Below are 26,749 nucleotides of genomic sequence, written 5' to 3'. Positions count from 1 at the left end.
TTGTCTTCTGGTCTTTCTTTATTTCACGTTATTCTCACAGAGACAGTAGAAACCGCAGTGCTGTAGGGGTTTGGTGCACTCCTGCCTCCCAATTCCAACTGGGATTGCTTGCACCACTCCCTTTCAGCGTGAACTGGATGCTACTATCCCTGCAGGCTGATCAAGTGAGAGCTGGAGTCAACAAAACAAGCATCTACTACAGGATCCAACATACCCAATAAAATATTACAAAAATAAGGAATAAGCAAAGCAATGGCTCTGTACATTTCTCATCGTCCAACAGAAGTTCTGGCCTTTGGGTAAGGAGGTCATGGTAACTGCTGTGCACTGGTTGCCAGGGAACCCACAAGGCTAGGTGTTTCTGTGGTGTGGATAATGGTGCTTCCTTGGTCCATCACCGAGGGCACTTTACCCAAGGTCTCTGTACTTCCAGCCCCCGGGCCCAGGCTCTTTGCAAGGCTGAATCGTTCCCCTCCTGAGGCAGGTTTCACTTCACTCTTGCCCGATGTGAGGTTCGCGGTGTTGGAAGAGCTCCGGAGGACAGGCCCTACTTTGGAAAGCATCACACTGCAGGTGGAGCTGGCAATGGAAGGGCTCAGCATTGGGCCAACTGTGTTCAAAGGAGGAGTCCCCAGAGACCTCTGCGTTGACACTTCGAGAGGAGTGATAATAGATTTGGTGAGGGCAGACATCTTAGCATCAGACATCACGTAAAGAGTCTTTGTTGGACTTGTAGTAACTAGAAAAACAAAAATTAGCAAACATTGACCAGTGTTCTAAACATTGGACAGTGCAGCTCCTCAATACAGGTACCCACATTGCAAGATGCCCTCATACAATATACTTTGGCTTACCAGACAAAAACAGCTGAGGGTTTTTTTTATTTTGCAGGTGGTGTTACTGATTTATTTACCCATTACTGATTGAGGTGGTGGTGAGAGCACTTTGAACCCCTGCCATCCTTCTGACTACTGTTGCAGAGGGAGTTCCAGGATGTAGACACAGTAACTACAATAGAACAATCAATATTTCCAACTTGGGATGGTGTGTTCATTGGGAACACAAACTATCTGCAGGTTTTTCCATGTGCCTGCTGTCCTTGACCTTGGTTGTGTCAGAGTAGCCTGCTATTGGTAGCACCCTTACAAAACAATCCTTGGACATATCAAAGGATTGTTATGGAAGAGTCTGACCATTGTTGAGGTCTGATTCTCTAAGTAGATTGATGCTTCACTCGTCTTGGAACAGCTTTCCCAATTTGGGCACCAATGCCCCAATGACTGTGAGCAGGACCCTCTGCACTGACTGCTATGCCCATATTCAGGTCCTAGCTTGATACCAGGTGGCCCATCCTCTCATTCTTTTCCTGTTTTAACACAGCAGTTAAGGTACAGCTGGCTTGCTTAACTACAGGCAGAGGACTGCTAAATGTCAACCACATTGTGGGTCTGGAGTCACAAAGGACTGACTTGGTAAAGATGCAAATTTCCTCCTCGGATTAAAATAGTGAACAAGTGGCAGTTTTGATACCATTGCTGCTAAAAAAAAGTGTTTTGATGTTAAATTCCACAGCTGTTACCTCACTCCCTCTCGCCCACTCCAAACTAGCAAGTTACACATTTTCACTGCTCTCTGGGAAATGTCCTCAATTGCCTACTGGTCACTCCCTGACAGTTATGGGGTCTAGTTCTAGACACTTCTCACAACCCTGCACCCTCACCCCTCAGACTCTGTGGAATTTGTCCATTCTCAGTATTCCAGGCAAAAGGCCCAGATCGCTCAAACCATTCAGACAATTCAATCTCTGAGCTGTGGTGACTACCTTGTGCTTCAAAATCGTTAAGACTCGTGGATCTTTCATCCAACACTAGGATGTACCGGAGCTTGTACTAACAGCATAACTTCAACAGTTACTGTGGAACAGACTGAGGTCAGAGCCAGTGTGTGCCTACTGCCTACACTGATGGAAGACTTACCTACAGTTGAGCACAAACTCTGGGGATTTGAACTCTTTTCCACAGAAAATGACTCCACAGGGGTTTGACCTTTGCTTACGTCTCGTGCCGTGATTACTTTGGTCTGGTCGACAGTGCTGATACCTTGGGATCTTGGGACCGGGAGCAGAGTGTCAGAGCACTGTAGAGAGATAGTGAGAGGATCAGAGTTAGTGCTGTCGATTCAGCATCAGAATGTAGAAGCAGATTGCACTGCAAGACCAGCCACCTGAATCACAACCCCTGTAAATTCCTTCAAGTGAATGTTAGAATAACACAGCCTCAAAATGGTGCTACTGAGCCACTCTTGGTGATAAACACATCAACGGCACTGTGGTCGAAAGGGTTGAGAGCTTCAAATTCCTAGGAGTGAACATCACAAATAGTCTGCCCTGGTTCAACCACAAAGACACCACGGCCAAGAAAGCTCACCAGGGCCTCGACTTTCTCAGGAGGCTAAAGAAATTTGGCATGACCCCACCCACCCCGGACATTCTCTCTTCTTCCCCCTCCCATCAGGCAGAAGATACAAAAGCCTGAAAGCACGGACCCCCAGGCTCGAGGACAGCTTCTATCCCTCTGTTATAAGAATGGGTTCCCTAGTACGATAAGATGGACTCTTGACCTCACAGTCTACCTCATTATAGCTTTGCGCCTTATTGTCTGCCTGCACTGCACTTTCTCTGTAACTGTAACACTATTTTGCATTCTGTTATTGTTTTCCCTTGTACTACCTCAGTGTTTATGATGTGATGAAATGATCTGTATGGATGGCATGCAAAACAAAGTTTTTCACTGTACCTCGGTACACGTGACAATAATAAACCAATTTACCAATTTTTCCCACCTAGACTACATTTAGTGTTCTGCCCATGTATCATTGAACATGGAGCTACAGTGGTTCCTCAGCTGGGGTTGGGGGAATGGTGGGTGATAGGATGAGGTTTCTTTTCTTGAATATGGTCTATGTGATCTACAGTCGGTCAAGGACTCAAGACCACTCCCTCCCACTGGGTAACCACCGTACCGTCACCCCTGGTGGGACTGTGGAGAGGGCCGGTGTGTTGGAAGGTACGACTCTGTGAGAACGGCTGTGGCTAATTGTCCGGACTGGGAGCGCGCTGTAGAGATTTGCCGGAGGATTCTGCAGTGTCAGAAGGCCTGGCAGCAATTCTGCCACGTCCAGTTCCTCCGGGTGGAAATCGATGAAAGCATTGGGTAGCAGTGTTAGAACATCCTCCCTTTTGTTGAAAGGCCAACATCTCCATAGATTTTTATTAAACTACACCTGTACCGGCCCATCTTTCAACCTTCTGCTCTGCCTGAAACAGCCTTGCTTACTCAGAGGCAGATGCCGAGAGCCCAGTCTTGGTATCGTTGCCTGGTGTGGTTCAGTGCTCCATCTCCCACTTCGTTCTGTCAGAAGAACGTTTCCTACCCACCTTTGCAAAAGATGAGTTCACTAACCTGCTGCACCTGGGCCTCGGGCCCCCTGACCTCCTGCTCCACCCCCTCAAGGCTGAGGCTGCCTGCGGTGCAGGGCTGTCCTAGGGCAGACACGCGGCCAGCCTGGGTCCTCAGGGTCACAGTGATGGTGGTCGGAGGCTTAACCCCTGCACAACAGAAGGACAAACACAGTCAATGTATGGCCAGAGAACCCTGTGTAGGAGCTGATCACGCACTGGCTTCCTGGGGGCTATCAGCACCACTGATCAGGGCGGTACTGAGGGAGTGTCACTGTGGGAGGGGCAGTACTGAGGGAGGGTCGCACCGTGGGGGGGGGGGTCGCACTGTGGGAGGGGCGGTACTGAGGGGGGGGTCGGTACTGAGGGAGGGTCACACCGTCAGAGACAGGGCTCAGAATGTGTGCAGTCTCCTTTGGATGAGGTGGTAAACTGAGGTCACAGAGATCCTCTCGGGTAGAGTAAATCCTGCCCTGGGGCTGGTTACAGAGCAGGGAACTTCCTTCTGGTGTTTTACAGTCAATTTCATCCTCAGCCAACATTATTACAAACAAATGAACTGGTCACCATTATAATCAAGTTATGGAATCTTGCTGTGCACAGAATGGCAGCTACTTTCCTGCAACTGCACTGAGACAAGGCTAAAGTGTTTGGCTGTGAACATTCACGCTCTTGGGGCAACCGTCGGGGCGTTGAGCAGTACCTGTCGGTGTGGTTGAGCCGCTGGTCAGTTTGGCCAGTCCTCCATTGCTCAGCAGGTGTTGGATGGCGGTGGGTTTGCCGCTCAGGGCTGCCGAAGCCGGTGAGGCACTGACCGTGCGGACAATGGGATTCGTGGCAGTGACGGCTCCCAGGGCGGAGGTCGAGTTCTTCACACTTTGGGCCTGTGAACGACATGGGGACGGAACCATGGAGGGCCAGAGACACGTCACAGGGGGTTAGCTTCACAGAACTCCGACCCCAGCCGGCCAACCCACTCACACCCCTCCCCAGTGAGACCCTCCTGTACCCCATCCCAGCACCCACTCAGCATCACTGCCATTGTCAGCTCCCCATCACTGGCTCCCATGCCCCACGGCCTCCAGAACATTCTGGATGGGGAGGGTACAAGATCCACCCACGGCACCCTCCACCCTGGGAGTCACACACTTCAACACTAAAGGAGCTGTGACTAATCCCAGCATCGATCTTCATCACTGACGCTCCAGATAGGCGGCACGGTAGTGTAGCGGTTAGCGTGATGCTATTACAGCGCCAGCGATCGGGGTTCAATTCCCGCCGCTGTCTGCAAGGAGCTTGTACGTTCTCCGCGTGGGTTTCCTCCAGGTGCTCTGGTTTCGTCCCACACATTCCAAAGACGTACGGGTTAGTAGGTTCACATGGGTGTTTGAAGGAGTCTCAAAATGTGCTCCCTACCCTTCTTTGTACCAAATTAAATCTTTGTTAAGCAACAAATTAAATTAACTAATTTAGGCAGCCCATCCTGTACCTGACTTGAACTGGCAGAACTCAAACTGGTGGCCTTCGTCCCCATGTCCTGCAGACTGAAGCTCAGCCCCTGGAGGAGGCTGCTTGCAGATGGCGTCCCTGAACAGAAAACCCAGAGTTAGCAACCAGGTTCCAGCTACTAATCAAAAAGTACAAACAAGAAAAAATCATCATTATAGAGTCATACAGCACGGAAACAGGCCCTTCAGCCCAACCAGTCCATACTGACCAAGGTGCCCAGGCCTGCGTTTGGCCCAGATCCCTCTAAACCTTTCCTATCCATGTACCCATCATTCAGTCCCTGAAATATGCTGCATCATTGAATGACACGGTTGCTGATCCTCTCCTCCCCAGTTGATCCCTCTTCCCTATATCCCTCAATTCCTTTAGGTGCTTATCCAATGATCTGGAAATTCCCCAACAACTGCTTCCACCAGTCTATCAGACAGCACTGGTCCAGACTGCAACAACCAACATCTGCCCTCAGTCCTGCCGATCTCCTTTACCCGTTCTTTGGTCATCGAGTCCTGTGCCACTGAAAGAATTTCCTGGTGGTTACTTGAAGGGAAGGGAATGATCAGTCAGACTAAGTACCTGGTGTGGCAGGTCCCAGGTGAGGCTGTGGTGGACCGGCGGAGCCTGGGGCGGCAGACATTCGGGCCTGAATACTGTGGAAGGCGCTGGCTGTTGTGTTAATGGGCAGGGCAGTCGAGGTGAGTGTACTGGGGCAACTGTTGAACGAGTCCACAGAGGCCGATCTAGGCACCAGGGAGACAGAACGAGAAGATGAGTATTTTCACTCGAAAAGACAGACTCGCATTCCTGTAGCAGAGCTTCAGGGCTCGACACAGCCTCGTACGCAATCAGAGAAGTTTCAGCTGGGGAGAAAATCATTGAGGCCACTGACAGCCAAACTCGCGCAAGTTGCCACAAAGTTCGTGTGATAACAACCAGACCATGTTTCAGTGATAAGTGTTGACACTAGGACATGGGTGAGGACTCCCATCCCTTCTACTGACAACGGTACGGGATCTACATACACCAGTGGGAGCAAATGGACCACAGGTTAACGTCTCATCCGAAAGACGGCATCTCTGACAGCGCGGCGCTCCCTCGGCACTGCCCACCCCGCGGCGCTCCCTCGGCACTGCCCACCCCGCGGCGTGGCGCTCCCCCGGCATCACTCCACGTATTGTGCTGTAGTGACTACTTTAGCACTGATTCCATGACTGGTCATTTCTGGGGAAATATCCCGAGCACTGAGCGAGGCACCGGTGTATCCGTTACACCTCCTTAATCATCGTGTTAACCTGTCCCATCTCCAGAGATGTGCGGACATACACTCCAAGGACCCAAGCTCCTCCCCCACCTCTTGCCTTTGTGTGAACATGCATTCAAATAAATGAATGCAGAGCAGGTATAGGTCACCGATCCCCTGAGCCAACTCAAATCCTACCTCGGCTCCACCTTCCTGCCCACCATCACGAGAATGAATCTAACTCTGCCTTCAAAACATTCAAAGATAGTTTCCGCTGACCTTTGAGGAAGACAGTTCATGATCCTTATTGAGAAAATGCCTCATTTCAATCTTAAACGGGTGACACCTTGCTTTTTAAACAGTGACCCCTGGTTCTTGGTTCTCTGACAAGAGCAAACATCTTCTCCACATCCATCCAGTCCAGACCCATCAGGATCTCGTGTGCTTTAAACCAGCTCCCTATCATAATTGTAAATTACAGAGGGTACCTGCTGAGCCTGTCCACCTTTCCACATAAGAGGAACACCCGTTCCAGGCATCAGTCCCAAATCTTCCCTGAACTGCTTCCAATGCATTTACATCTTTCCTTCAGTAAGGAGACCAGGACTGCTCCAGATCCTGTCTCACCAATACCTTGTAGAACTGAAGATTAACCTCCCTACTTTTGTATTCACTTCCCCAAGGAATGAACAACAATATTGTTAGCTTTCCTAATTACGCGCTCTACCCATGTACTAGGTTTCTGTGAATCAGGCACCGGGACACCGATCTCTCTGCAATCTCTCACCATTTAGATAAAATGCTCTTTTTGTAAATGTTTCCTGCTAAAATGGACAATTCCAGATTTTCCCCATTATACTCCATCTGCCAGATCATCAGTTACCCAATTAACCTATCGATATCCCTTTGTAGTCTCCTTGTGTTCTCTTCACAAATTACTTTCCCCTCTATGTCATCAGTAAATTTAGCAACTAAGCCTTTGACGACTTCATCCAAGTCATTTATAAGTTGTCAGAAGACCTTGGCACCAATCCTCATGGCACACCACTTGTTATATTTTGCCAACCACAAGACAACCCACTCATTCCCACTGCTTCCCGTGAGCCAGGCAACCTTCTGTCCCAACCAACACGTACCTCCCGCAGCACAGCCTTTTATGTTCCACAATCCCTGACACTGCACCTTATCAAACGCTGCCTGAAAATTGTACATCCAATAAAACTGATCAAACGTGATTGTCCATTCATACAACCATCTTGTTTTTGCCCAAGTACCGTGGATTTGTCTGAGTGCCCTGCTATAAATTCTTTAACAATCACATTCCATATTTTCCCTATGACAGATGTATGGCCTGAACCTTCCAACAAACCTTCCCACCCTTGCAACCGATGCTGCATTACAAGCCAACCTTGCAAATGAGCTACCCGAAGACCTCAGTTAGCCCTTCTCATCAACACATTACTTGCTGCTCTGGCTGAAGGCCACCTCTGATCCACCTCCCGCGCACAGCAGCACGTCTGCTCAGACCCAGTTTCCGAGGAGAAGTACTACACCGTGCCTGTGTGACTCTTCACTGTCAGTAAGGTCAGTAAGATTCCAGCTTGTGTCCAGGCTGCACTCACCTTTGATTGGTGAGTAATCCGGTCAGCTCCTTGGTGCCAGATCCCGGCTGACTGACGGATAACGTCAAGGGTTTTGGGACACCGGCTGCCAGAAGAATAAACCCAAGGTCAGAACAGACGGTTGTCGGCTAACACGCCACCTGAGCAGAAACCAGTTCACCTTATCAAGGTTACAAACGCTTGCTCCGTTCACCAAAACCGACTCAACCGCCGCAGACTGCAGCTGGAGACCCCCCGACCCAACGCAGGCAGAACTCGGAGGGGATCAGGCGGTGATCCCAGATACGTTCTGGTGCCTTGGTCCAGGCCTGGGAGGAAGTTGGTCTGAACTGCAGCAGGGTCTGCTCAGCACCAGAGTGCACCAAGGTCCTCTGCTGCAGACGTGCCAGCTGTTTGGGAGACTGCTCGCAATGAAGCCCGTACCATGGACACAAAACCGACTTCCCACTGAAGGCAGCAACAGGACCAGAAGCAAGAAAAGCAGCAGCCCACACAAACTGTGGCCTCTCTAATAAAATATATAAATGCTACAATGTGATGTGACACTGCACTTCCTCTTCAGTCTCCCCTACCCAAACCCCCTCTTCAGCATCATCCTCTCTACCCGTTCCACCCAACATACCCCCTCCCACCTCTCCCCCTTTCAGTGGGACACTGGCCACTTCCCCTGCACCTAAGGCCCAGTGCTCACCCTCCTTGGCTCCCGTGTAGGGCACGGCTGTGGCAGCAGTCGCGTCTCCGTGGGAGAGAATGGTGACCTTGATCTTGGCTCGTTTTGCAGGTTTGGAGACCACTGGAGTTGGGCTGGACGGCTGCCGCCTCCTCAGCTGCCTCTTCACGTCCTCCTTCTCCGCCAGGTCCTGTTGGTCCGAGGACACCGGAACTGCAGATCGATAGATTTTTAGACGTTAGAGGAATTGGGGAGATGGGGTTAATGCAGGAAAGCGGTGCCCAGGTAAAAGGTCAGCAATGATACCAATGGACGGTGACACAGACATGAGGGGCTGGATGGCCTGGTTCTGCTTCTAATTCGTACATTCTCACGGAGAGTGCTCTGCAAGTGGTGGGTTTAGTGCCTTGTCCCGTTCATCGCTTGATGGGGTCATGGCTCAGAGGATCACCACACTCACCTCTACGTCAGGAGGTCACCTTCAGCACGAGGTCCAGTGCTGCACCATCAGAAACACGGCTTTCACATAGATGCTCACCTGCTGCCCCGACTGTTGTGGAGGCCACTCGTGCACAAAGCTGCCTGACGAGCACTTCCAACCCCACTCTTCTCGTGGGTGAATGTAAAAGAGCTTTACTGCACCACTGGAAGTGGAGTAGGACTTCTCCCCGCGGCCTGGCCAACGTTTACCCCTCAGTTAACGGCACTGCAAGTTAATCTATGTGTGCAAGATGACCGCCACTCTTCCTGCATCACAAGTACCTCACTGTCTGTGCAATACAACGGGACCCTCAAAGACCCACAGCACTTCACTGAACCAAAATCAGAAAGAGACTGCTACCAACACAGGAATGAGCCCATTCAGCCCTTCTGAAAGGGCAACCCCTATCTTCCCTAACTTTGCTCCACATCCTTCAAAAATTCACCCATCAAGACACAAGAGCAAGGAGCAGGTGTACCCCTTCCACCCCTCACACTGCTCTGCCATTGAACCAGATTGTGATCCTCTGCCTCAACACAATGTCCCTGCCCTTTTCCCAAACCTCTTCATTTCAGTGATTGCCAGAATCCAACCATCAGCTTTGCACACAATTAATAACTGATCCTCCACAGCTCTCCGGGCTAGAGAATCCCAAAGATTCACTACCCCTCAGAGCAAAGAGATTTCTCATTTCAGGCCAAACCCCCAAGACCCCCTCGTTCCAGACTCCTTGGCAGGGAGAAGCATCCTCCCCACATATTCCCTGTTGAACCTAAAAATTTTTACCTCTCATGGAAGAATGGAGCCTACGCTACACAATCTCTCCGTACATGACAAACTGACAAGCATACTGATCTGAGAATTTCCACTGCATTCCCGAGTAGCAAATATGTCCTTCCTCAGGAAAGGCGACCAACAATGTCCACAGCACTCCAGCTGCAGTCTCATCAGCCTCTACGTAATCATCGTAAGATGTTCTTACTCATGCACTCAAATCCTCTTGCCTGCTGCGCCTGCCAGGTAGCTTTCAGTGCCGTGTCCGAGGACAGCCAGACTCCTTTGAACATCAACTTCTCCGAATTTCTCACCATTTGAAAATGCTCAACATTACTGTTTTTCCCTCTGAAGTTGATAACCTTGCATTTTCCCAATTTTTATACACAATATGCCACACTGTTGCCCAGTCACTAGTCAATATCCCCTTTTACTTCAGTTTAATATCATGGTTAACTTCCTTAGTTAGCCACTTCTCAGAGATTTTACCTCTCAATGAAATGCATCTTTGTTGCAAATTTTAAAAATATCTCCTTAAATATCTACCAATACTTAGCTACCACTTTACCTTTTAATCTATCTTCCAAGAGCGCTTTACCAACACCTTTGTAATTTCAGAACCAAGTTTCTCACTTTCAAACTGAATGAAATTCTCCTTCAGCTTGAGGAGATGCTGCTTCCCCGGCACTGGGCAGGGAACACAGCTTATGGGGCCAGGACAGGAGGGCAGAGTGGGCAGACAGGCGAGAAAGTGCACAGATCAGCGAGCTCGAGAGCACAAGTGTTCCAGACAGCAACAGTGGACGAGAGAACGTAAGGACACACACACACGTACCAAAGACACAGGATGAGTTGGCCGGACTTGAATTCTTCTTCACCAACATGTTCTGCTTCAGGAAAGCAGCAAACTGAGCTGAAATCAATCACAGAAAACTCAGCAAATCACAAGGCGTGCAGGACGTAGACACTGATTCACTCCTCCAAAACTGAACTTAGCATTTGCAAGCAGTGACTGAATGCCTGGAGTAATCCCCAGGAGAGCTTCTGGTCATCGCACAGCAGAATTACCCAGGCTGCAGCCCAAGACGACAACTGCCCTGGAGCCCAAAGTTAACTTAGAACATGGACGTGGAACAGTACAGCACGGGAACAGACCCTTCGGCTCACCATGTCCATGCTGACCATCACGCCAAATTAAACTAAACCAATGGGTATTACAGACACAGGCAGAAAAGTGGCAGATGCAGCTTAACTTGGGCAAGTGTGAGGTGTTACACTTTGGGAGGTCAAATGAGAATACAGTAATACAACCGAGAGTGAAGTATACAGTTAATGATAGACCCCTTAATAGCATTGAGGTACAGAGGGATCATGGGATCCAGGTCCATAGTTCAACGACAGCGGCTGCGCGAGTGGGTAAGGTGGTTAAGGTGTACGGCACGCTCACCTTCATTGGGAGCGGTGTTGAGTACAAGAGTAAGGAAGTTGTACTGCAGCTGTATAAAACTTCAGTCAGACCGTGGTCAGACTGCCGGACCACAGGATGTCGGAGCAGAGAGTTTCAGCCTGTAGTAATGCCCAACAGCTTAGTGATCAATTGCTGCCCTAATCTGGGAAAGAATCTGGAGTAAGTTACCTTGAGCTTGTTTCTGGGTCAACACTGTCCCCGTCTTCTGCATGTGCTGTTTAAGGATGTGGGAGAACTGGGCAGAGAGGCTGGGTGATTGGCTGGCAGCAGTGGCAGTGGCTGTGATCAGGCTGGCCTTCTGGGCAGGGGACAAGGACGAGCTCTTTGTCTTCGGGCTGGAGGTAGGACTGCTCGACACACTCGATGTGCCCTGCGAGAGGTGGAAGATGGGTTTAAAAAACACAGGGTCCTCTAACTTTCAGTTTCACTGCTCTTGCTCTCCCTCACATCACGTAGGTCAGTTGTCCAGGGGCAGCGTAATGGGAAGGCATTGCAACTGCCTTCACATTGTCAAGTAGATGCCTGTGTTGTAACCAGCCTGGAACAGCTGGCTGATTCTACAGCACAAGTCATAAAGCACCACAGTCCCCAGTGTGGTCCGGTCCCATGGCCCTTGTTGTATCTAGTGGGGTCAGCTGTCACTTCATACATTTGGAGTGAATCAAGTTGGCTGAAGTTGTGCCAGTGAGGTCCCTGGGAGAAAGCTGAGATGTCTCAGCATTCTGAGGCTCTTCTTAACCTAGAGAGAGCCCAGAGATCACAGAAGCACAACGGGCAATTCGTGGTTTCAACAATCTTCAGTCAAAATGGACGATCCATCCCAGCTTTCTCCCAAGCTTCCCACCATCGCAACATTCAACTTCAGCCAGTTTGATTTGCTCCAACAATATTAAGTAACAGCTGGGGCCACCAGATATAACAAAGGTGATGAGACCAGACCACACTGGGCTGCTTTAGGATTGCTCCAGATCTGGGCAAGCTGTTCCAGCACGGTTACAACACTGGAATCTTCCTGACACTGTGAACTATTACCCTGGTCTCTGCTATCCCCAGAACACACAGTAAATCCAACAGGACTAATGATCAGTTTTCTCACTAATGTTACCAATTTATGGAGGACAACTTCCGAAGGGTTCAAGCATCACTCACTTGTCAAAAACAACCTGTTTGTATTTCACTAGGACCACGAGGCCACAGTGCTCATTACACCCATGGTCCAATCACGGCCCAAAGAGGGGAATCCAGAGGCGAGGTGAGAATAACCTCCCCCTTTGGTAGCAGGGAGACATTTGTCCCAGTGAGGAAACAAGAAACATCAGTAAAAAATAAAGTTAATGTGAATCAAGGCAAAACTGAATGGGCAGGAGGAAGATGGGCGTGATGGTTGAAGATTAGTCATCTTGGAGTGTGGGGGTGGGGGGGTGACTAATCATCTCAAGGTAGTGCCCCAGGCTCAACATCTTCAGCTACCTCATCAATGGCCTTCCCAGTGTCAGTGGTAGTAACGTTTCCTAATGAACAACATGTGAATCAACTCACAACTCTTCAGATAAAGAAGCAGCAACAATACTCACAGGAGCTGACACATGGCAACACCGGTGTCACACAAATACCCAACAACAACCCTGTCCAACAAGAGGGAAGCTAAGTACATACGCTTGATATTCAATTGCATCACATCACCTGTTGTAGGAGGCTCAGCCATCACTGACCAGATGGATCAGCCATGTATATACTGCGGCTACAATAACAGGTTGAAGGCTGAGTGTCCTGTAACGCGTGACACTTGTGACGCATTACATTCTGTCAGGTGTAGCTCACACGTGTGATGGAGAACTTTTCACTTGCCTTCTACAACACTCACATTGAATATCATCAAGGATAAAGCAGCCGCTTGGTTGGCAACCCAATCGCCACCCTAAACATTTACTCCCTCTGCTAACAACGCACAACATCAATTCCCCAACGGTTGGTTTTCAGAGGCTCTGAAACCCACAACCTCCAATTACCTAGAAGAACAAGGGCAGCAAGGTGGGTACGACACCACCTGCAAGTCACACCCCCTGCCCCTCTCCCACCGATCCAGTAACATATCAACATTTCTTCTTTGTCATATTGTCTAAATCCTGGAACTTCCTTCTTAAAACCATTGCCTTCAAATGAACTACAGTGGTTCATGTAATGGCTCTTCTCAAGGCCAGTTTGAGGCTGCAATAAATGCTGGCCATACCAGGGACAACTATTCTGTAAGAATTTACAGAAAACTCCCACAAAATGCAATGTGATCATGGCCAGATAATCAGCTTTGAAGGGTGTTGGTTGATGATCAATATTGACCAAAGGCCACATGGAAAAGTCAGTAGGTCATCTTTAAACTAGTGGCCAAGGGATCTTTTACATCTACATAAGACACGTACATCAGATCTCTCATCCACAAGACTACTTTGTGACTAGTTCTGAACTGGGGTGTTGGCCCAGACTGAACTCAACTCCTGGAGCACAACTTGAACCCACCGACCTTCTCTACAGAACATAGGACGGGAGATAACAGTGATAGGGAGGGGCAAAACTGTGAGCTGAAGTCAGTGAGCACAGGCAGAGTCAGTGAACACTAAGTGACTTACCTCAGAACCTGAGGGAGAGGCTGGCACTCGGCTGAAAGGGGATGCGGGTCGGCTGTTTCGTTCCGGAAGCTCAAAGGCCAAGTCTCTCCGTGCGTCCCGACATCGCTTTCTCTTCTCCACATCAACCTCCTTGGCTTCAATCCCTCCTTGCGTCTCAGTCTTGGTCAGGACACCAGTGAGGAAATCACCAATTTCATCCTGAGGTCGAAAGATCTACAATGAGCTCTGGGCTGTCAGCCACTCCTGCCTACATCCTGTCTTACAGCAGCACCCCTGGGAGTGGATGAAAGGAAAGGGAGTCCCTGGAGTGTGTGGAGGGGGTTGGGGGGAGGAGGGTGGGGAAATTTTGAAGAGTTCAGAGGGAAAGAATAGCAGAGCTTTGCGGCATAACTTGTACATTGGTAAATTGGTTTATTGTTGTCACATGTACCAAGGTACAGTGAGAAACTTTGTTTTGCATGCCTGGAACTTCTTTCTTAAAACGACTGCCTTTAAAAGAACTACAGATCATTTCATCACATCAGTACACTGACGTAGCACAAGGGAACAGCAATAACAGAATGCAGAATAAAGTGTTACAGCTACAGAGAAAGTGCAGTGCAGGCAGACAATAAGGTGCAAGGCAATGCAGAATAAGGTGGGTGCCTGACAGAGCACAAAGAATGAGTCAGGGCATAAAAAGTGTGATTGTTTGGTGGACAAAAGTGATCCCACACCTGAGAGCATGTGTCAGAGTGGACAAGAGTCTGCTCACCTGGATACACCTGTCCACCATGCTCTGCGTCAGCCCCTCCATCTTCTTCTTCGCCTTGCTGATCCTGCAGTGGAGAAACTCCGTCTTAGGTGTGACCCAAACCAACCAAACCCTCTCCCCTCCCCTTTAGCAGCTACCTGACACATTCTTTCGCTCTCAGACCTCTGGCCGTGCTGCTCTTCACCCAGGTTCAAGAAGGCAGGGCCAGAGTCTGGGCATTTGCAGCTGTGTGGCTCAGTACCACTGCCTGTGTGAAGCACTAGCTCTCCGGCACTGTGACACAATGTTAAGCCTTGTCATGAGATAACATAGGACAGCAAATAAATAAAAGTGGGCCATCTATCTCCACCATTCAATAAGATCACGGCGGTTATCTCGGCACCACTGGTCATGTACTAACCCCATGTATGCCACTTCCCTTAAAATCAAAAATTTCACTGCCTAGTTAGTGACTGAGCCTTGACAGTCCTCTTGGGTGGGGAATTCCAAGGACTCACCATCCCTGGGTGAAGAATTTCTTCCCCTCTGTGCCCTGCATGGGTGACCATGCTTTTGCACCACCAAGCTGGCAGAACCACCATCCCTGGATCTACCCTGCCTACCCCCCAAAGGACTTTTGTACAATTCAGTGATGTCATCTCTCATTCCTCTAAACGCTGAAGGTTCCAGGTGCAATCTGCTTCATTTCTCTCCACAGGACTTTTGAAGGGTGGTCATTATTAGAATGTGGGAAAGTTAGAGTGGAAGATCCCACAAAAACCAATGCAAGTTTTGCCTCTATAGATGATAGAGAATTAGGACTTAAAATTACATTCGATGTGAATGAAAGATTTGCAGGGCTCTGGGAAATGGAATGTACAGGATTGTTCAACTGAAGCTAGCATACTCGATGAGTCAAATGGCCTCCACCACTATCGAAATGATTCTGTGACTCTCTGAAGTAACCAACAATGATCTTGTACATTGACCTTTGGGAACAGACAGGGCCCAAATCTCACCTGTTGGCACCAATGAAACTGCAGCCTGGATTGTGGGCTCAAGATTCTGGAGTGGGGATTGAACCCACGACCTTCTAACCTCAGTCACAAGGATGCTATCCCAGCTGTGTGGTTACCTGAGATTATCATCAGCACCTCCAACGATCACCAGACTGTTTTCAACTCGAAGCTTCTCCCTGAAGTCCTCAATTGCATCTGTGCTGCACTGGACTGAGTTCTGCCCGATCACAAACAGCACGGGGGTCTTCATATCCAGCAGCGGGTCATCAACATCCTGAAGACAAAGTCCAAAGGAATTAACAGCACTGCAATCGCCTGCAGCCTGCTGCTCATACTCAAGGTCAGAGAGAGATACAGCATGGGAAGAGGCCCTTCGGCCCATTGAGGCCGCGTCTACCACGAACCACCCACTTAAACAAGTCCTACCCCACATTCCCACCAACTCCCCTCAGATTCTACCCCTCACCCACACACTAGGGGCAACTTACAGTGACCAATTAACCTACCGACCCCCACAGGGAGGAACCTAGAGCATCTGGCGGAAACCCACACGATCACAGGGAGAACGTGCAAACTCCACACAGACAGCACCCGAGTTCAGGACTGAAGCTACGTCTCTGGAGCTGTGAGGCCGCAGCACTACCTGCTCTGCCACTGTGCTGCCAAACCTCCATTGAACACCCCTCCTTAAAGGGAGCTGGTCATCATTCCAGATGCCAAGGCAACAAACTCCGGAATCACCTTCATTAGCTGCACTCTCTCTTGCAAGATGCTCCTTAAGATCGAGCTTCCAGTCATTTTCCGAGACCGTGACACCAAATCACAAACATACCTGATAACACTCCCTTTAGGTATTTACACACTGAAGCTGATACAAACACAACAAAAACAGAAAATGCTGGAAACATTCAGCAAGTCGAGCGGCATCTGTGGGAAGAGAAACAGTTAATGTTTCAGGTCAATGGTTCTTTGACCCAGAAAGTTAACTCTACATCTCCTTCTCCAGATGCTGCCGGACCTACTGAGTGTTTCCAGCATTTTCTGTTTCTCGTTTCAGATTTCCACCTTTTGCGGTACTTTTCTTGATTTTCATTTTGTGTTATAGATACAGCCTGGTAGAAAAGAAAAACTGGCCTGAGTACAGGGTGACTGGGGACAGAACAGCCTGCACATTGCAAGTGACCAGGTCAAGAACCTCAGCAAATGTTCATGCACAGGATTTCTCCTACACTCTAGTGCTGTGGTGAGTACAGCTCGTCTAGCCTCACCCAATCTTCAACATAGTGCCTGTTCGAGTCTAACTCACCAATCTAGCCTGTGGTGTCTTTTATCGTTTCAGATCTTTGCTTAAAACTTTCCATCCCAAGAGAGACATACTAAGAAAGCTTTACTCCATATCCAATCCAGACTATCCTTTCCCTGGGACTATGTGACAGCGTAGGGGAGCTTTACTCTATATCTATACCCAGTCCAGACTATCCTTTCCCTGGGACTATGTGACAGCGTAGGGGAGCTTTACTCTATATCTATACCCAGTCCAGACTATCCTTTCCCTGGGACTATGTGACAGCGTAGGGGAGCTTTACTTTGTATCTAGCCTGTTCTGTGCCCGAGAATATCTCACTCCTGTACGCCTCCTCTTCGCCGTGAGAGATTCTGCCAACAACAGTGGTGTCATCGGCAAATTTATAGATGGCGTTTGAGTTGTGCCCAGCCACACAGTCATGAGTGTAGAGAGAGTAGAGCAATGGGCTAAGCACACATCCTTGAGGTGCGCCTGTGTTGAAGGGGAAGTCGGGAGAACACACACCAGTCTTCGATGAGGGGTCATTGGTGGAAAGGGCGAGCAGCTTCAAGTTCCTGGGTGTCAACATCTCAGAGGATCTATCCTGGGCCCAACACATTGATGCAATCATGAAGAAGGCACGCCAGCAGCTCTGCTTTGATAGGAGTTTGAGGAGATTTGGTACATCACCAAAGACTCTTGCAAATTTCTACAGATGTACGGTGGAGAGCATTCTGACTGGTTGCACCACAGCCTGGTACGGAGGCTCCAATGCACAGGATCGCAAGAGGCTGCAGAGGGTTGTAGACTCAGCCAGCTCCATCATGGGCACAGCCCTCCCCGCCATTGAGGGCATCCTCAAGAGGTGGTGCCTTAAGAAGGCGGCATCCATCAATAAGGACCCTCACCATCTGGGACATGCCCTCTTCTCATTACTACCATCGGGGAGGAGGTACAGGAAGACCCTGACGACCCACACTCAACGTTTCAGAAACAGCTTCTTCCCCTCTGCCATCAGATTTCTGAACGGACCATGAACACTACCTCGTTATTCCTCTTTTGCACTATTGATTTATTTTTGTAATAGTAATTTGTGTCTTGCACTGTACGGCTGCCACAAAACAACACATTTCACGACATATGTCAGTGATAATAAAGCTGAATCTAATTCCGAAAATATTTCTTAAATTGAAAAATAAGGTACTACTTTTAAGCACCAATACTTATCCCAAAAATACTCTTTAAGAAATTAAATCGATTTGACACTTACTCCTCTTGGTCCCTCCACAGTGAGAAGAGGAAACCCGAGGCAAACGACAGCTGATACGAACTCCATCACAGAAACCTGCACAGAAGCAGCAAGATAACCTTAGGCTGTGTTCTATTCATTACAGGTGACCCTTGCCTTACGGTGAGGGTGTTCCTAGAAAACTGTCTGTATCACAATTTTTTGTAACGCAAAGCTTCGTCATCTGTGCATGCGTCAAGAAATATGAGTTTAAAAAAAATTGTGTTTATTCATTTACTTTTCTCCCATAGAAATCCTGTGAGAGTGAATTTTATTCCATATTTTAAATCTTGAATAGTGATTTGTGAATTCTGTAAGGGCGAATTTCTATGCCCCAAACAGCCATAATGTAGGAGTCGCCTGTTTGTAGTGAGAACATATCAAAATCTACTTCAAGTTGGTGGAAAACCACTTTGGAAGATGCTAAAGTTGCAAAAGGCGCTACTTAAATCGAACCAACACACTGAGCGGTGAGCAGGCTATAATTTTCCCCTACTTGCTTGTTCTTTATAATGCCATAGGCATGAGCAGAGAAAGGGCACTTTGCTGAAATATTAGCAGAACTGGTGGGAAGAAAGGAGAGGGGGAAAAGCCAGTCAGTAAACGTGCAGGGGAACAGGAGGTAGGGGTAGTGATTAGACTCCCTTGTGGACTACATGCACACACCAGCTGAGCTCTAGCAGAAGGGCCACTTCTCTGCATCTGATAACTGAAGTAACAAGTCACACCCAGTAAGCATGCAATGTACAGCCAAACTCAAGGACGAATGTGCAGAGTCAACCACAATTTGATCGATACACCTTCAGTTCCCAGCTCCCTGGCATGGATACTGCTCATTCCTACCGCTGTTCTGTGGCTCATTTGTTCCTGGTTTTCTCATGACTGTAGAGGGGTTTTTCGGTTTTTCACGTAGCCATAGCTCTGTGAAAGTGGCCATGCAAGTCGATAGGGCGGTAAAGAAGGCGTATGGCACGCTTGCCTTCATTGGTCAGGACATTGAGTACAAGAGTCAGGAAGTCACGTTGCAGCTCTATAAAACTTTGGTTAGGCCACACTTTGTATTGTGTGTAATTCCCTGGGTAGAAATGTCAAATACTAGAGGACATGCATTCAAGTTGAGAGGGGAAAGTTTAAAGGAGATGTGCGGGGCAAGTTATTTTTTGACACAGCGTGGTGGGTGTGTAGAACGGGCTGCCGGGGGCAGTGGTGGAAACAGATATGATAGTGGCATTTAAGAAGCTTTTAGATAAACACAGGAATATTCAGGGGTGAAAGGATATGGATCACGTGTAGGCAGAAGAGATTTAGTTTAATTTGACATCAGACATTGTGGGCCAAAGGGCCTCTTCTTGTGCTATACTGTTCTATGTTCTGTAACTTAGCTTCCTGCCCAGTATCTTTTTGTGGCCCAGCACTGATTTCTCAGCTACAAAATAAAGGAGTGCTCCTCCCAGTGAACAATGTTTGTAAACTAACATAAGGGCCACTCTTTCATCCCGGTGGAGGGGGGGGGGGTGAGGTGACCAGAGGTCTGAGATGAACAACTCATCTACAGGCTACAATGAGCTAACTGAGAACCCAGATGTGACAGGCCGGACTCACGACACCTTACGTGGCAAGCAACAAGAGCTGCGACATTCCAACCCATCAGTACAATTGGTCTGCTTGGAAAGTGAGTCTGTAGCTGAAAGAGAGAGAGAGAGAGATACGGGTTATAACTTGTACCCTGTGCTGTGAACTTGGCGATAGCCAACTAAGATTCATCACTGCTTTATGCCCTACATACCACAATTCCAAAGCTATGACACAGATACTATCCCAGTAAATAAAACAGGAGAGTGGGAGGGAGACTGAGGACAAGAAAGAGGGAATATAGAGCATGTGCCCCCGAGGGAGATGGGAGCAAGAATCCCAGGCTAGATTTGAAAGACAAGATGGCAGACAGCAGGATAATCTGACAGATTCAAGGGGCTTCTTTTGTCATTGACTTCAGAACATCACATCACCAACCTCCAGGATCTTTGCTCGAACGGCCCCGATCATGTGCTCCAGGCACTGCGACACACTCACTCCTGAACCACCATTTACAATGTGCATGGTGACTGGGATGACCTGTTGAACAAGAACCAGCAATGAAGCCTGTGCCAGAAGACCCAGTGGTAACCATCCCCCCACCACCCTTTCACACAAACAAACACCTACTCACAACATCGAGAACCACTGGAACTTCATTCCCTCAACCAGCTGGTGATTGCCTCCACACTATACCATTCATGCACACTCAGCTCACTTTCCCAGTGCAGCCAAACCCCTTCCCGCCCTTTCCCTCACTCCACCACCCACTGGCAAATCCCTTCCTACACACACCCAGTGCCCCCTCTTCCCAACGTCTACCCCAACCCGAACCCTCCTCCGCCGACTCCCTCCCTTTACCAGAGACCAGAGCTCTTGCTTTCCCCTTCCCAATGGGAAAAGGTGGGGAGTTCAAACCTCTAACTCCCGCTTCCAACTTCACATGGGTGAGGGGTGAGGAAACTGCATTCTACACACCCCAATTTTCTGTTGTTGCTTCAGAGAGACCTAGGGGTACAGGTACATAGTTCCCTGAAGGTGGTAACAGAGGTAGACAGGGTGTCAAAGGTGGTGTTTGGCACGTTTGCCTTCAAGTCAGGGCATTGAGCACTGGAGTTGGGACGTCACGTTGCAACTGTACAAGAAGTTAGTGAGACCACACATGGAGCACTGCGTGAAGTTCTGGTCACCCAGCTGTAGGAAGATGTCAGCAAGGTGGAGAGGGGGCATAAAAGATTCACCAGGATGTTACTGGGACTGGAGGGCGTGAGTTACAAGGAGAGACTGGACTGTTTTACCTGGAGCGTAGGCGGCCAAGGGGTGACCTTATAGACGTACACAAAATCACGAAGGGGGTGGGTGGTTACAATCCTTTTTTGCGGGGTAGGGAAGTCTAAATCTAGAGGACGCAGATTTCAGGCGAGACGGGAAAGATTCAGAAGGGACCCAAGGGGAAACTTTTTCCACACAGAGGGCGGTGGGTGTGTGGAACGAGCTGCCAGAGGAAGTGGGAGAGGCAGGTACAATGACAACGTTTGAAAGACACTTAGACAGGTACATAGATAGGAAAGGTTCAGAGGGACATGGGCCAAATGCAGGCAAATGGGACTAGCTCAGATAGACATCTTGGTCTCGCCGCTGTCTGTAAGGAGTTTGTACGTTCTCCCAGTGTCTGCGTGGGTTTCCTCCCACATTCCAAAGACGTACGCGTTAGGAAGTTGTGGGCGTGCTATGTTGGCGCCGGAAGCGTGGCGATGCTTGCGGGCTGCCCTCAGAACACTCCACGCAAAAGATGCATTTCACTGTGTGTTTCAATGTACGTGCGACCAACAAAGATATAACATCATCATCATATCGACAGGTTGGGCGGAAGAGCCTGTTTCGGTGAAAGTATTACAAACTGTCATGGAGTTCATGCAGATGACAACTTTTCTGGGAAAAGAATCCATGCCAACACCACACAGCCCAACCCTACGATCCAATTCACAACACAGCTCACCCAATCCTACATGCCTCACCACTGACACACACCGGGCACCACTGACCTTTCCCAAACAGGACAGCTGGGACAACCAGAAACGGTTTCTGCGTGACGCAGATGCCATGTTGTTTGTAGGACCACTGGGAGCAATGAGAAGCAGCGGAGATCCTGGGATCTTGCTCTGACAAAGGAAGCACAAGCATTAAAACATTCTAGTGGTCTTCAGTCCCGGTCACAGCCATGGGACATGACAGGGAGACCGTCACCACACCACACTTCCAATCCTGAATTCTCAACAGTCAGCTCTTACACCCCCATCCCACACCCTGACCTTCACACTTTCCCCCAGCCCTCTCCCCGCCGCCCTGGGTCCTACTGCCTGTTCCACACCCTTACTGCAAGCCTGTCACGTTCACCCCATCCAGTGACAGCGATTCCAGGTGGTGCCTCGCTACCATCTCGTGCAGCTAGCAGTGGCCAATAAACCCCAACCTCACCGGTACTGCCCACACCCCAAGAATGACATTCAAATCCAAATAATCAGAGCCCCTCTTTTTACTTTTTACAGAACATATCAGCACAACATTCCAACTTCCCTCAGTTTGCTCCGATGGGTAACATTCCCGACAAGCAGCTGTCCCGAACTCTGTAAATAACTCACGGGTTTGTTGTGGGACAGAACTCCGACTGCAGGGTCCCACGGCCGTTTCAACAGCAAGGGCAAGGCTTCGGCTCCAGCAGCCCCGGACTTTGCAGTGGAAGAGATGATCATTTTATCAATCAGCGTTGGGAGCTGCATTAAAACATCCAAAGAGGGGGCAAAGGGTGAAGGGAGCAGGTAGTGGCAGGAAGCATGCAATTAACTGAAGCAACACCACAGAGGAGCCGTGAGGCGGGCGAGGATAGGAGAAGTATATCGTGGACGGAACGGGGTCTTTGGAGAGTGGATGGCCTCTAGGCACGAGACGTGGTCCAGGTGAACAAAGTGTGGACCGGGCAACATGAGAACAGTTAGATTAATGGCGAAAGGTTAGTGAAGGTGTTTGGGACATACTTGCTAACTCTGTAGTTCAATAAGAGGCAGTCTGTGGGTAGGACCACAAGCCCCAGGGTAAAACAAAGCCTAGAACAGATCAGGCTCAGTGACTGACTATCTCCCGTAACCGTGGCGATTGTGTGAAATAATATGAATCAGTGTGACCAACGTACAGGGAGGAGCAAAGGGCCCAGTTTAATACCTCATCCAAGGACAAGACATTCAACAAGCAGCATTCCCTCAGTACTGCAGTGGGAATTCCAGCTGGGATCACTAACTATGGTGGCCCCCGGGGATCTTGCTGTGTGTAAAATGACGACTAATTTACAGTCTTTGCAATACTGAAGTGTGCTTCAGGTCAGCTCAAGGAGTGAAAGGTGCTATAGGAAGCCAAAAATCCATACCTTGCATTTCAGAGTCTGAAGAACATCCAAGTAGGCAGCCAACATGGGAAGGCTCAGGGTTTCCACAAGCGTGGTGTGCAGCCACTGTGTTAACTTGGTGTCCCAGTTCAGGCTGGCGAGGGCCTGGCGGATTCGCCGAGCACACTTGTCCACCGTGATCCTTCTCAGCACCGGCTCGTTGCTGGCCTGAGAAAGAGCTTTTGCTTTACAATAAATCACAAAACTACGGGAACAATAATTTTCCGCACTTATTCCCTAAGGCAGTACCTCCCAAACAATGGATGGAAGACGGTGTCTGTCTGCTCTTCATCTGAGAGTCTGGTGGGAGCCACCCTGGTTACTTGACAACAGGATTCAATTTCTACCAACGGTCAACCAGCATCTCTGTCTCCTCAAACCCAGCCCATTGAGAGAAACCTTGCATGAATCTCCTAACATGCCCTTGGCCCTTACAGCTCCTCCACCCTCCCCAGCAGTCATCATGAACAGCAGACGGAGCGGACAGTTGGCCACCCACACCCCGGGCTCGGTTCCAGCTATCTAGTTTTCCAACTATGGTCAACTTGTGCCATCCGTTAGTTTGTGAATGAAAACACACGTTTGCCAGGGCTCGCACCGTGCATCACTCACCCCCTCATTTGCCAGTCTCGCCAGCCGGTCTGAGTACAACGCCTTCACTATTTTGTTGAACAGCTTGTTCTGAGCAGCAGTCCACCCCAGCCTGAGAGGAGAGAAAGAACCTGTGCATCACGTGGAGAAACCAGTGAACAGTGAAGAAGTACTTGGTGTCACAGGAAGGATGGACACATGGAAAGACAGGTGAGGACACAGAGACAGATTCTCACACCAGATACCAAAGAGGGCAGCGGAACACAGGAAGAAACACAAGGAGGCCATTCAGCCCCTCTGGTCTGTTCTGCTATTTGTTTCATCATGGCTGATGTGTAGCTTCAGCTCCAACTTCTGTAATTCTTACAACTGTAACCTAAAAAATCCATCAATATTAGACTCTCAAGTCTTAGCTGATTGGCTAGTTCAATAACTTTCTGACTTCCAGATATCCAATCCTTTGGGTGAATCAGTGCCCGGCTCTAATTTTAAGAAACCTTTACTCTGGACTCCACACACGAAATGAAACCGTTTTTCTTTTCATACCCTTTAATTACCTAAACACACCAACTGCATCGTTACTTTAACCTTCTATAACCTAACCTGTGCAACCCAGTTTCACAATTTATATCAAAAAAAATCACTGCTGCTCGAAACCTGAAATAAAAACAAAATGACATAAATGCTCAGGAGGTAAAGTAGCATCTGTGAAGAGAATTACAGAACTAAAGTTTCAGATCAGTGGTATTTCATCAGAATTGGGAAAATGAGAAACACTTTCAGCTCTGGTACATTCCGGTGAATTTGCACTGTGTCCCCTCCAAGCTAACCTATCTTCCCTGGACCAACGGTGGACTGTCTCCTTACACCTGTAACCATCGCCTGCCTTTCCTTGTACTCCAGCCCTTGGGTATTCCATTAACTTCTGACTTATTTTATACAGTGCCTGTATTGGCATAGACTGGATGAACTACTTGTGCTGTGACATCTCACAATCTATTACTGGGCCTCATCAACAAACACGCACAGTTCTGGACTGTATCAAATCACTTAAGATTGAAGTGAATCTATGAAGTCTTCAGTAGTAGGAAGACAATCTGCCAACACCATGCCCAGAGACTACTGCCACGGAGGGTTCTCACCTGTTGATGTGGTCCTCCCAGTCATCAGGTGGTAAAGGGGCATCCGTGTCCGACCTCGCAAAGATAACATGCCGTTCACATTCATTCATCACACTCCGAGCCTTCTGGTTATCATAAAGAGGGGTTGGTGTCGGAACCACCGTCTCAACATCGACAGACACCTCGCAGTCACTGAAAAACGCAAGAACCCTGGGGTGTATTCCAATATCAAATGGAGCTTCGATACAAAGCAGAAAATGTTGGAAATGCCAAAGGCCACCACTTAAGTGGAGACAGGACCACTTCCCGTCTAACTTGCAGCCCAAGGAGCCTGCATGGGTAAATGTACACACGAGCTTCCTCATCTCACCTTCCTAACCCATTCTTTTACTCCTTTCTCTCTCACATCTCCCTCCAGGATGCATCTGTGCTCAACAATACCAGACACACGGAATGATCAGCTTATACAGAGGGAAGGAGCAGAGCATGCTGAACATCCCAGGAACACTGAATCAGGAACACGCCAAGTTAACTTACAGAAAACAACAGTAAAATGCTCAGGACCCTACTATCTAAAAACAAAACAGAAAGCAGGACGTGGAGTTGTACAGTCCCCTACACCACTGTTCAATACCAGATCCCGTACTCTGCACACTTTCCAGCTGTATCCCCACACCCCTCAGCTACAACAACAAATCCATTGATTTGGGCGCCGGCACTAATGACCACTCAGGGTGGAGCATTCCTGACATTCAAAAATCTCCGAGTCAGTACATTTCCCACCTTAGTCTTCCACAAACGACCATGGAGGGAGGGGTGGTGGGCGAGAGGCAGGAGTTGGGGGGGGGGGTGTGGAGGTGTGAGGGGTGGGGGTGTAGGTGAGATGCAGGATTGCAGTTGGAGGGTGGGTGAGAGGCAGGGGGGTGGGGGGCTGGGGTTGGGAGGGGTGGAGGGCAGGTGGGGGGTGGAGGGCGGGGGGTGGGGGTGTGGGGGGTGGAGGGGTTGGAGGGTGGGGGTGGGAGTGGGGAGAGTGGGAGAGGGGGTGGGTGGAGGAGAGGAGGGCAGGCAAAGGTCGGGGGGGGCGGTGGAGGGCGGGAGAAGGTCGGGGGTTGGAGGGTGGGAGGCGGTGAGGGGAGCGGGCAAAGGTCGGGGGGGTGGGAGAAGGTCGGGGGTCGAGGGAGGTGGGGGGGGTCGAGGGGGTGGGAGGGGAGGTGGGGGGGTCGAGGGGGTGGGAGGGGAGTGGACGGGGTCGAGGGTCGGGGGGGTGGAGGGCGGGAGAAGGTCAGGGGTTGGAGGGTGGGAGGCGGTGAGGGGAGCGGGCAAAGGTCGGGGGGGGTGGGAGAAGGTCGGGGGTGGGAGGGGAGCGGGCAAAGGTCGGAGGTCGAGGGAGGTGGGGGGTCGGGGGGGGTGGGAGGGGAGTGGACGGGGTCGAGGGTCGGGGCGGTGGAGGGCGGGAGAAGGTCAGGGGTTGGAGGGTATGAGGGGAGCGGGCAAAGGTCGGGGGTGCCCCTGGGCCCCACCTGCCGTGGTCCTGGTGCCGGCGCGGGGTGACGAAGAGCAGGCGGGCGGGCCGGGAGCCGCCGGCCTCGGGGTGCGCGCTCCAGGGTTTGGCGTAGCTGTGGTCCAGGAAAACCAGGTCCAGCTCCCGCTCGTGGGCCGACAGCTGCAGCAGGAGGGAGGCGCCCATCCGGCGGGCCGAGCTCTGCAGGTCCCGCTCACTGCCGCGGCAACACATCGGGGCCGCGCCGGGCCGGAGCCGCTGCGGATCGGGCCTCGGAGCAAATCAACGCCGCGGCCGCAGCGCTGCCCCCGCCGCCCGGACTCCGCCGACAGCGCCGGCCCCTCCCCCAGCGGCCGGA

General features: G+C 49.9%; 1 protein-coding gene across 1 annotated transcript; it reads right to left on the bottom strand.

Annotated features, from left to right (window-relative positions):
* Positions 1 to 26,749, bottom strand: kansl3 (KAT8 regulatory NSL complex subunit 3). Its single transcript, XM_052041243.1, has 22 exons — positions 26,411 to 26,749; positions 24,912 to 25,082; positions 23,791 to 23,881; positions 23,161 to 23,346; positions 22,382 to 22,513; positions 21,785 to 21,901; positions 20,178 to 20,279; positions 19,780 to 19,851; positions 18,150 to 18,224; positions 15,711 to 15,868; positions 14,597 to 14,660; positions 13,843 to 14,040; positions 11,387 to 11,588; positions 10,586 to 10,663; positions 8,517 to 8,708; positions 7,826 to 7,910; positions 5,540 to 5,703; positions 4,947 to 5,044; positions 4,161 to 4,341; positions 3,462 to 3,607; positions 1,977 to 2,136; positions 1 to 739 (listed from the first exon to the last, which is right to left on the bottom strand). Exons 1-22 carry the CDS (start codon positions 26,623 to 26,625, stop codon positions 309 to 311), a joined length of 3,318 nt encoding a protein of 1,105 aa, XP_051897203.1. The 5' UTR covers positions 26,626 to 26,749; the 3' UTR covers positions 1 to 308.

Source organism: Pristis pectinata, chromosome 29 (assembly GCF_009764475.1).
Source record: "Pristis pectinata isolate sPriPec2 chromosome 29, sPriPec2.1.pri, whole genome shotgun sequence".
Taxonomy (NCBI): Eukaryota; Metazoa; Chordata; class Chondrichthyes; order Rhinopristiformes; family Pristidae; genus Pristis; species Pristis pectinata.
This window is presented reverse-complemented; position numbering and strand designations above follow the sequence as displayed.

Excerpts from the sequence above, each read along its gene's own strand:
- kansl3 (XM_052041243.1), bottom strand. The coding sequence starts at position 26,625 with ATGTGTTGCCGCGGCAGTGAGCGGGACCTGCAGAGCTCGGCCCGCCGG. Across the intron at positions 19,852-20,177 it reads TTCGAGCAAAGATCCTGGAG|CTACAGACTCACTTTCCAAG; the intron begins GTTGGTGATGTG and ends TCTCTCTTTCAG. Across the intron at positions 5,045-5,539 it reads CCTGGGACCTGCCACACCAG|GGACGCCATCTGCAAGCAGC; the intron begins GTACTTAGTCTG and ends TTTTCTGTTCAG.